Genomic DNA, 11,443 nt, shown 5'->3' with positions numbered 1-11,443 from the left:
GGGACACCACCTTAAAGGACTTTAGTTGAACGAATTGACTCCAGTACTTATTATTCTTTTTTTACAGTTTGGTACTTATTCTATTGACCTCTTTTGCTGAACCACTAAGTTATGGAGATGTAAACAAAAGAATAATTGTTACGAAGCTGTAGTGGGAGACAAACACAAAAGTACAGACACATACATCCATCCATCCATACGACAAGCTTCTTCACTGTTTCTGTCTACCAAATTGACTCACAAAGCATTGGTCAACTTAGGGCTGTAGTAGATCACACTTACCCAAGGTGCCATGCAGTAGGACTGAACCTGAAACAACATGGTTGCAAATCGAGCTTCTTGACCACACAACCATACTGGCACCTAAAAGAGAAAGTTTTATCTTGTTACAGAAGAATATATTTCTGCTGAAGAATTTCAGTAATAGTGAAATATATCTAGAGTTGTCTCTTGTATTTTTCAAACTTTGCTGAGGAGGTCTAAAAAGATGGAAACATGTTGGGTTATCACTGGACTTGCCAAAGATCAAACCTACCTCAACCCAGTCAGTTCTTTCATTCATTTTTTAATTTGCATTTTGGAATTGTCTCCCTTACCTTTCTTGCCACTTAATGCAAAAAAAAGTATTTCCATTTTTGCACTATTTTTGGTACAGCCTGGTGGTGTAAAGCACTTATAGTGGTGTCATGTAAAAGTGCCAGTGCAGTTCCACCTAAAAGTGCCTGTGCAGTGCCATGTAAAAGTGCACGTGCAGTTCCACATAAAAGTACCTGTGCAGTACCACATAAGAGCACCAATGTGGTGCCATGTAAAAGCATCCAGCAGACTTTGTAAAGTGGTTGGCATTAGGAAGGGCATCCAGCTGTAGATACCATGCCAAACCAGACTGGAGTCTGGTGCAGCTTGCCAGCTCTGGTCAAACCATCCAACCCTTGTCAGCATGGACAATGGACATTAAATGATGATGGTGATGATAATGATGCTTCAGTTAAAGAAGGATGATGAAATTAACAATGGATTACTACTAACAAGGGACACTTTGCATTGTTGCTTGACCTGCTATAAATAAGACCTAAATATCCTTTAAACCTCAGTCTTAAAGAGACATTGGTTAATTAATCAGAGGTATGCTATTCCAGAGAGGAAGACAAGATTGTCCTGGGTATAGGTGTTTGATCAGGGCTAACCAAGATTTTTATTCATTTCAAATAGAATCGTTTTACTTGTCTCACTGAAACCTAATTGAAAAATATTTTATATTCACATGTAAGGGTGTGACTTTTCCTCTTCTGATAAAAACTGCAGTAGCAATAACAACAACAACAACAACAACAACATAATCATCATCATCATCGGGAGATATATGGCTAGGTTTCTTTCAGTTTTCATCAACCATATTCAATCACAAGGCTTTGGTTAGCTTGAGGCTATGGCAGCAGACACTCATCCAAGGTGCTATGTGGTGGGATTGAACCATATGGCTGGGAAGCAAACTTACCACATAGCCATGCCTGCACCAAGCCTTACCGGCAATAAACAAATGAAGAACATGTATTCTGTCCTCATTTCTTATAAGTTAGTCAGAGAAGAAGAGACAGAACCACCTGTGACCTTTGGAGACATTTACAAACTGGTGAGGTTTTTACAACTGTCTGAGTATGTGATGGGAAAGAAAAAAACAATGTGGATGGAGAGATAATCAGAGGTCTGGTCTGAATAGCTGTGTCAGATTGAAATCTACGAATGCTACCATTGTACCATTATTGAGATACTTTCTTAACTTTGCTACTTTTATGTTATAGTCTGTAAACGACTAATCTGCCAGAATCGTTGGCACACTGGGCAAAATGCTTAGTGGCATCTCATCTGTCTTTATGTTCTGAGTTTAAATTCCGCCTGGGTTGACTTTGCCTTTCATTCTTTTGGGATCGAGAAATTAAGTACCAGTGAAACATTGGGGTCGATGTAATCTACTAGTCCCTCTCCCCCCCAAATTTCAGGCCTTGTGCCTGTAGTAGAAAGGATTATTATTGTTGAGGTGGCAAGTTAGTACAGTTGTTAGCATGCTGGACAAAATGCTTAGCAGCATTTAGTCCTACTTTATGTTCCAAGTTCAAATTCCACTGAGGTCGACTTGACCTTTCATCCTTTTGACATCTATAAAATAAGTACCAGCTGACTACTGGGGTCAATGCAATTGACTTAAGCGCCCGCCCCTCCACGAAATTGCTGGCCTTGTGCCAAAATTTGAAACCAGTATTATTATTATTATTATTATTATTATTATTATTATTATTATTATTGCTGTTTTTGCCTGAGAAAGATCTTAATTTAATCAACTTAGTCAAATTAGGAACAAATGAAGGGATTGATGCACAGTATTGTTATGTGTGTGTGTGTGTGTGTGTGTGTGTGTGTGTGTAGTCATGCATTGATTTCTCTACAGGGAAAACCAGAAGATGGTGGTGATGGTGGTGGTGATAAGAATAATGTAAAAAGAATTATTTTGTGGTGGAACTTCTGAAACATTTTTCTTTCTAAATTTTTGATAAAATAAAACTACAATTGTGTTTGAGGGACATTGTTGGCTGATAAACATTGTAAACGATGTTTATCCGCCCACTTTTGAAAATGTCAGCACATATTTGACTTTCTGTCTGGGTTTAGCTAAATAATAACAATAAAATTAAATTTTGAACTTCTCCATGTTTAAAATTTTTTTGAAAAAAACAAAAGAAAAAGAAAAAAGGCAGAACCTAGAATGTTATTTCCATTGTGATTTTCTCCAACTTGTTTCATTCGGTATTTCTATTAACATTGAATGTATTTTGCTGATAATATTGATTTTGGATTCTTATTCCCTGCCAAACATTCATTTTATTGGGATTAATGTTCTTTCAGAAGTTAGTTATGTTCAGAGTTGTACTTGTTTGGTAAGTGACTTGATCTGAATAAGATCAAGTTTTTATGTCCAAAACTGAAACAATCACACCTTTGTGGAGTCGTTGTCATCACCACCATCGTCATCATCATCATCATCATCATCATCATTTAATATCTGCTTTCCATGCTAGCATGGGTTGGGCAGTTTTACAGAGAACTGGTGAGCTGCAGAGTTGATTTAGGCTCAAACAACAACAACAATAACAACAACAACAACAGCATCATCATCACCATCATTATCATCATCATCATCATCATTATTTAATGTCTGCTTTCCACATTAGCATGGGTTGGACAGTTTTACAAAGAACTGGTGAGCTGCAGTGCTGATTTAGGCTTGAAAAACAGCAACAACAACAACATCATCATCATCATAACCACCATCGTCATCGTCATCATCATTATCATCATCATCATCATCATCATCATCATCATCATCATCATTTAGCATCCATATTCCGTACTGGTATCATTTGGATGTTTTATCAACATCTGTTAGGTCAGAGGACTGTGTTGAGCTCTAATGTCTGTTTTGATTTCTACAACTGAATACTCTTCTGAATGCCTACCACTTTAGAAAATATTTCTTCATAAATCCTTGATCTGGTTACTAACACTTCTGCTATTGCATTTTTTTTCATTTTGGTTTGCTTAATTTACCATTGAAATATTTGTTACTTTTCAGATTTACACGTGGTCTCGGAAAACCCAGAACGGCGGGTTCCATCTCTTACCTGTACCTCTGGATCCATTTGCTTTACCACAGTGGCCTCAATCAGATCCTTTAAGAGGACCATTTACACTAAAAATGGATCTCTCTTGTATTAAATGCTTAGCGTCAGGGTGTATCGAAGGTAAACTTTATTTGTTGATGCATATAATAACATATAAGCATGCATGCATGCACAGTTGCACTCACAAAAACTTATCACTGCACACACACACATGTACAAACTTGTGCCCACACCCACACACAATGAAATCTCTACAGCAGCGTTTCTCAACCGGGATTCTCTGGAACACTAGGGTTCTGCAAAACGTTTCTAGGGGTTCCATGAGAAAGAGTGAGATAAGCTAATGCTAATTTCATGATCGTACTGTTACTATACATGCACAAAATATTATTGGTTACTACAGTATTGTAATATAGATATCATCTTGTCTAACCTATTATGTTATCAAAAAAAATATAACAACCACATGTATGTATGTACGTATGTACATATGTATGCATGCAAGCGATATTTACCATGTGAACTATGATGAAAAAAATATGGGAAAGATATGGTATATAATTCTTTTTGTGCAAGGGTTCCTTGAGACATGTAATTTATTTTAAGCATTACGCAAAGGTAAAAAGCTTGAAACACTACTCTACAGGGTCAAATCATACCTTACTAACAGTGACCCTTTAGCATTCAGACCATTCTGTCAAATGTAATGCTTATTTATTTACATTGTTTTGAATTAATCCTGCATTTTCTCGTAGAATCGAGACCTCTATGATGTGATTGTTTATTTTTTGAATGACATTGCAGGGTTGGTGTGAGAGGCAAGATATGGTCACTTTCAACATAAAACAAGTGGAATATTTGAGCTGGATATGGCCAGTTTAAATGCTGAAGGGTTAAAAAGGAGGGACACATTGATTGATATAGTCCTAGATAGACTTTTCCTTGAAACAAGATAAGGTGGTAATGGCTGGAAGGCTTCTGATCATAGGTCTGCTTAATCAGAAATGACTTGGGGGGTAAAAGGCAGTACCCCACAACCGGGTAACTCTATGGCCCAGCAGTCCAGATTTAAATAAATTTTAATGATGATAAGGGTGTCTATTTACTTCTTTCATGTCTGTGTATATGTGTGTATATATATAATATATATATGTGTGTATATATATATATATATATATATATATATATATATATATATATATATATATATATATATATATGCGTACACATGTGCAGTTGTGACTCTGTGGTAAGAAGCTTGATTCCCAATCACATGGTTCTGGGTTCAGTTTATTGTGTGTCACCTTGGCCAGGTGTTTTTTACTATAGCCTTGGGCCGACCAAAGCCTTGGGAGTGGATTTGATAAATAGAAACTGAAAGAAGCCTGTTGTGTATGTGTGTGTGTGTGTGTTGGTGGTCAATGAGGAAACTTGGGATAGAAGAATGGCTAGTGAGAGCTGTGCGAGCCATGTACAGAGATGCGGCCAGTAAGGTGAGGGTTGGAAATGAGTACAGCAATGAATTCCGGGTAGAGGTAGGGGTCCACCAAGGTTCCGTCCTCAGCCCCCTATTATTTACCATAGTCCTCCAGGCAATCACAGAGGAGTTCAAGACAGGTTGCCCCTGGGAGCTCCTCTATGCTGATGACCTTGCCCTAATTGCGGAGTCACTATCAGAACTAGAGGAGAAGTTTCAGGTGTGGAAGCAAGGTCTAGAACTGAAGGGCCTTAGAGTCAACCTAGCTAAAACCAAAATCCTAATAAGTAGGAAGGTAGATAAAACACAAACCCCTTCAGGTAGATGGCCCTGCTCAGTATGTAGAAAAGGAGTAGGTAGTAACTCTATAAGATGTACCCGGTGCAAGCTATGGACACATAAGAGGTGCAGCAACATCAAAGGCAGGTTAACTAGCAAGTTAGTTTTTGTTTGTGGCAGATGTTCAGGTGCAATAAAGACTGCAAACAAACAGGAAACAACTTCTATCTCATTCCAGGGTGAAAAACTAGAGGTAGTCGATAGCTTCCGCTATCTGGGCGACCAAGTTAGTAGTGGGGGTGGGTGCGCTGAAAGTGTAGCTGCTAGAATAAGAATAGCCTGGGCAAAGTTTAGAGAGCTCTTACCCCTGCTGGCGACAAAGGGACTCTCACTCAGAGTAAAAGGCAGACTGTATGACGCATGCGTACGAACAACCATGCTACATGGCAGTGAAACATGGGCTGTAACTGCTGAGGACATACGTAAGCTCGCAAGGAATGAAGCCAGTATGCTCCGTTGGATGTGTAATGTCAATGTGAATACCCGTCAGAGTGTAAGTATCTTGAGAGAAAAGCTGAACATTAGAAGCATCAGTTGTGGCGTGCAAGAGAGACGATTGCGCTGGTATGGACATGTGGTGAGAATGGAGGAGGATAGCTGCGTGAAAAAGTGCCACACCCTAACAGTTGAGGGAACCCGTGGAAGAGGTAGGCCCAGGAAGACCTGGGCTGAGGTGGTGAGGCAAGACCTTCGTACATTGGGCCTCACCGAGGCGATGACTACGGACCGAGACCTTTGGAAATGGGCTGTGCGTGAGAAGACCCGGCAAGCCAAGTAAGATCGTTGCCAGTGCCCCTGGACTGGTTCTTGTGCGGGTGGCACATGAGATGCACCATTTTGAGCGTGGCCGTTGCCAGTACCGCCTGACTGGCTCCTGTAGGATTTTCGAGCGAGATCGTTGCCAGTGCCCCTGGACTGGCTTGTGCGGGTGGCACATAAAAGACACCATTTCGAGCGTGGCCGTTTTCGTGCGGGTGACACGTAAAAGCACCCACTACACTCTCTGAGTGGTTGGCGTTAGGAAGGGCATCCAGCTGTAGAAACTCTGCCAAATCAGACTGGAGCCTGGTGTTGCCATCCGGTTTCACCAGTCCTCAGTCAAATCGTCCAACCCATGCTAGCATGGAAAGCGGACGTTAAACGATGATGATGATGATGATGATATATATATATATATATATATATATATATATAAATATATATATATATATATATATATATATATATATATATATATGTTCATGTGTATGTATCTTTGTGTTTGTCTCCCAAAAGGATGAAAGGTAAAGTCAACTCCGACAGAATTTGAACTCAGAACATAAAGACAGATGACATGCCACTAAACATTTTGTCTGGCATGCTTATGATTCTGCCAGTTCACTCACCACTATAGTAGTAGTAGTAGTAGTAGTAATAGTAATGGTCTCAAATTTTTGGTACAAGGCCAGCAATTTCAGGGGAGGAGTTAAGTCGATTAAATTGACCTCAGTGCTCAAATGCTACTTATTTTATAGACATGGAAAAGAGGAAAAGCAGAGTTGACCCTGGTAGCATTTGAACCCAGAATGTAAAGATGGACAAAATACCTCTCAGCATTTTTTCCTGGCATAGTAATGATTCTGCCAGCTCACCACCTTAACTACAACAAAAGTAATGAAAATAATAATGATTGTAAAATTACTTGAAACTTCAAAAATAATGTTGGATGCACTTTGGCATTTAGGATGTTTATCTTAACAAGTGATATTATATATATTTAGTATAATGAAAGTTAACAGTGTTTGTGTGTAGGTGTGTTAATCATAAATAGTCTACTTTCTCATGTCTTCTCAAAGACTTTTAGAAAGTTATTTGAATAATTGTTTCTTTCATTCTTTCTCTTCAGGGAAGGATTTTAATGAAACTACAAAAATTATCTTGAAATTCCAGTCCGCAGTTGTGAAAAGGTAAGGTTCTCTGGTGATTTTTTAAAATAGATTTTATGCCAGAGACAATATGGGAATAGACTGAATGGAAAAATATCTGGTTCTCAATGTTTGGTTCTGGTACAACAACTAAAGTATAAATAGTATTAGTTCTGCATGTATATATATATATATATATATATATATATATATATATATATATATATATATATATATATTTATATATATATAAATGTATGTATGTATGTATGTATGTATATCTCCATCTTTTCTGCTATGATGGTAAGTTAATGCCTTTGCTCGTTGCCCAATTTCCTTTGTGCTTGTATTTCCAGTGATTGGTATTTTTTTTTAGAGCATTTTTTTTGACTCTGATTTTTACAGCAATGCTGGCACATCATGTGTCCTATTATAATTATACATTAATTATAAAATTTTGGATTTACTATTTATTGGCTTTTGCTTGCTAGCTACTTATATTATTGTTGTTGTTATTCATTTTACCACTAATAACAATCAATAATATCTATATAAATAATTTTTGAATATTTATTCATTTATATCCATATATATATATGACAAGCTTCTTCACAGCTTCTGTCTACCAAATTGACTCACAAAGCATTGGTTAGCCTAGGGTTGTAATAGATCACACTTACCCAAGGTACCAAGCAGTAGAACTGAACCTGAAACCGCGTGGTTGCAAATTGAGCTTCTTAACCACACAACCATGCTGGCACCTAAAAGTGAAAGTTTCAGCTTGATACAGAAGAATATATTTCTGCTGAAGAATTTCAATAATAGTGAAATATGTCTAGAGTTGTCTCTTGTATTTGTCAAACTTTGCTGAAGAGTAATTAGACTGTGGCCATGTTGGGGCACTGCCTTGAATTTTAGTCGAATAAATCAACCCTGGTACTTATTCTATTGGTTTCTTTGGCTTAACTGCTAAGTAATGGGGATGTAAACATACCAACAACAGTTGTCAAGTGATGATAGAGGACAAACACAAAAGACATACGTCCTTACACACACACACACACACACACACACACACAATACGCTGTGTTTCAGTTCCTGTCTATCAAATTCAGTCACTGGGCTTTGGTTGGTCAGAGGCTATAGCAGAAGATACTTTGTCCTAGATGTCATGCAACGGGACCGAACCCAGAGCCATGTGGTTGGGGATCTAAGTTCCTTCCTTTTATTCACATACATTAATCCAATGTATCATTCTTTTTTGAAGATTGAAGACTGATTCGTGAGAGATATAGCTGTTATTTCTAGTAGGCTTCATAGAAGCACCCTCATTGGCCCCTCTCCACCATTTATTGATCCCATATATAGGTTCAAAAGTGTCTTTGTAGAAGCAGTTACATTTAAGTATATCAATATTTTTACTTGAGAACCTGTATAATGTCTGTATTTCTGTCAATTGTGACTTAGTCTGTCTTCCTTATTAAGTCCGTTGCATTTTATATGTTACCGTCGCATAATATTTGCTACAGTCTATAACTCTTTTGATGTGTGTTGGTGTGTTTATGTTCCTGTAACTTAGTAGTTCAGCAAAAGAGATCGATAGAATAAATACCAGGCTTAAAAAAAAAAATTAAGTACTGGGTTTGATTCATTTGACTAAAAATTCTTCAAGGCGGTGCCCCAGCATGGCCACAGGCTAATGACTAAAAGAAGTAAAAGATATAAGGTGAACTCTTTTATCACATCTATATTCACATTTTGAACCATTTCCTAATTGCCATTCGTTTTAGTGGTTATTTATTTTGCTTTACTGAGTTCTCATAAAATTTCTGTTTGTTTTGTATTTTTTCTCCTGCATCTCTTTCTGGATTAATTACATAAATTGCACAAGTTAGCATATGTTCTTTCTGTTTGACTAAGTTTTGCAACTGCAGTCACATGTTATGTTTATTTTATAATGTTCCGTTCATTTATTTATTTTACTTTCAGATTTGGTTTCATTAGCGTGAAGATGCAGAATGATGACAGCCAATCTCCATGGTACTGTATTGAAGTTGAACAGTATATTCACTGTTCTGGAGGGATGTTCATCATACTCGCTACCATCGACAATCTCTGTAAACTTGGTACCAAACAAAGGTCAACTCGTTCCTCCTCTCAAGTAACAGAAACTGCTGTGAATTACATTGAACACTGTGGTGACCTACGCCACAAACAGAATTCTTTGTCAGCATACTTTCCTATTCTTTGGTCATGGAACCATATGTTATCCAAGCGATGGCGCACAACATTCACTGGAGATGAACTCTTTCAAGACAAAGTTCTTTTGGACTTCAGGAAATTTTGTAACAACAATGAAAACCGACTCTTAAATTTCTGGAATGAGTTCTTCTCAGCTTCTTCTTCAGAGGTTACCTGACCAAAGAAATGAATCTTATGAATTCAATTTGGTTGCGGTCATTAGTGAAGACTGTACAGATTATTTATTAATTACGAAAATTATCAGTATTTAATGACAGTCCTATAATGGAGATGTATATTGTTTCCCCACCAGATTTGTAAAATAATTAAATTATCTTTGCGTTTTGAAAAAAAAAAGAAAAAAAAAAGTAAATAAAGTAGAAAATAAAAAAAAAATAAACAGAAAGGACATGGAAAACTTGCAAAGGAAACAATGTACCGGTGCTGGGAATGGTTTCTCTGGAAGAATAATTGAATGTTCTGTGTTCTGAAGGGGATGTGTTCTGATTATTGTGCTCTGGCATTTTTCAAAGTCTGAGCATCTAAGTTAATCTGCTATTATTATAGGTCAAGCTGTTATAATTTCTCTTAATTATAAATTATTCTGAATATTTAAAATTCTTTTGTTTTCTGATTACAAAAATTAAATTAGGAATTTGAATGAATAAAAATTAAAAGTTCTCAATTAAAAAAACCTTGATGTTTTTGTTGGCATTATTCTTTATTTTGCTATAACTTAGTATTTGTTAAAATTTTAGAGGCACTTATCAAAGTGACACATAGACCCATACAGAGAATAAACAAATATTTGGAATTTGTTAAAAACAAGTAAATATTCATGATTATCACAATAGGAATATGTTAAGACAAATGTTGAATCAATAGTCAAATCTAATTTTACGGAACAGTTACAAATATTTGGTAGAAATATGATTAAGTGGAAAAAAATTAAAGTGCAGACACTATCAACCACTATCCACTGTAGACAGTATCAAACTGCATATATTTGTAGACCCTATGAAACACTACCTGTTGTAAACACTGTTAGACACCAGTCAAACATTTTTCACTATAGACGCCATCAAGCACCAATCTCTACAGGCACTGTTAAATACCTTCCACTGGAGGCACTGTCAAATACCATTTACTGTAGACACTATCAAACACCATCCATTATAGACACTGTCAAACACCATCCATTATAGACACTGTCAAACAGTATTCTCTGCAGACAGTGTCAGATACTATCCACTGGAGATGCTATCAAACACCACGCCAATCACTTTTAACACTGTCAAATATCAGCGATCGTTGCCAGAGCAGCTGTCTGGATTCCGTGCCGGTGGCACGTAAATAGCACCAGCGTGATCGTTACCAACGTCGCCTTCCTGACACTTGTGCCAGTGACACATGAAAAGACATTTGCCAGTGCCGATAGACTGGCTCCTGTGCAGGTGGCACGTAAAATACACCATTTCGAGCGTGGCCGTCGCCGGTACCGCCTGACTGACCCTCGTGCCGGTGGCACGTAAAAGCACCCACTACACTCTCGGAGTGGTTGGCGTTAGGAAGGGCATCCAGCTGTAGAAACTCTGCCAAATCAGATTGGAGCCTGGTGTCGCCTCCTGGTTCACCAGTCCACAGTCAAATCGTCCAACCCATGCTAGCATGGAAAGCGGACGTTAAACGACGATGATGATTTATAATGTTGCTGTTGTTTAGCTCCAGATCAGTCCTGATCAAACAAACCTGTTACCAAAAGCTTTCCAACCATGTTTTTGTATAAGCAGGACTAATCTGTGTAA

The 11,443-nt window shown here is 37.6% G+C and overlaps 1 protein-coding gene across 4 annotated transcripts in view; it reads left to right on the top strand.

Annotated features, from left to right (window-relative positions):
- Positions 1-10,332, top strand: part of LOC106883578 (GATOR complex protein Iml1) — a 137,056-nt gene extending 126,724 nt beyond the window's left edge. For all 4 annotated transcript variants that reach the window (XM_089359606.1, XM_052971322.2, XM_052971325.2 and 1 more), the window contains 3 exons: positions 3,629-3,797; positions 7,379-7,439; positions 9,387-10,332. In XM_089359606.1, coding sequence (XP_089215732.1) covers positions 3,629-3,797; positions 7,379-7,439; positions 9,387-9,816 — 660 coding nt within the window. In that variant the 3' untranslated portion in view covers positions 9,817-10,332. The remainder of the gene's footprint in view (positions 1-3,628; positions 3,798-7,378; positions 7,440-9,386) is intronic.
- Positions 10,333-11,443: the final 1,111 nt, after the last annotated feature.

Source organism: Octopus bimaculoides, chromosome 1, assembly GCF_046866305.1.
Source record: "Octopus bimaculoides isolate indiv1 chromosome 1, ASM4686630v1, whole genome shotgun sequence".
NCBI classification, from domain to species: domain Eukaryota; kingdom Metazoa; phylum Mollusca; class Cephalopoda; order Octopoda; family Octopodidae; genus Octopus; species Octopus bimaculoides.
This window is presented reverse-complemented; position numbering and strand designations above follow the sequence as displayed.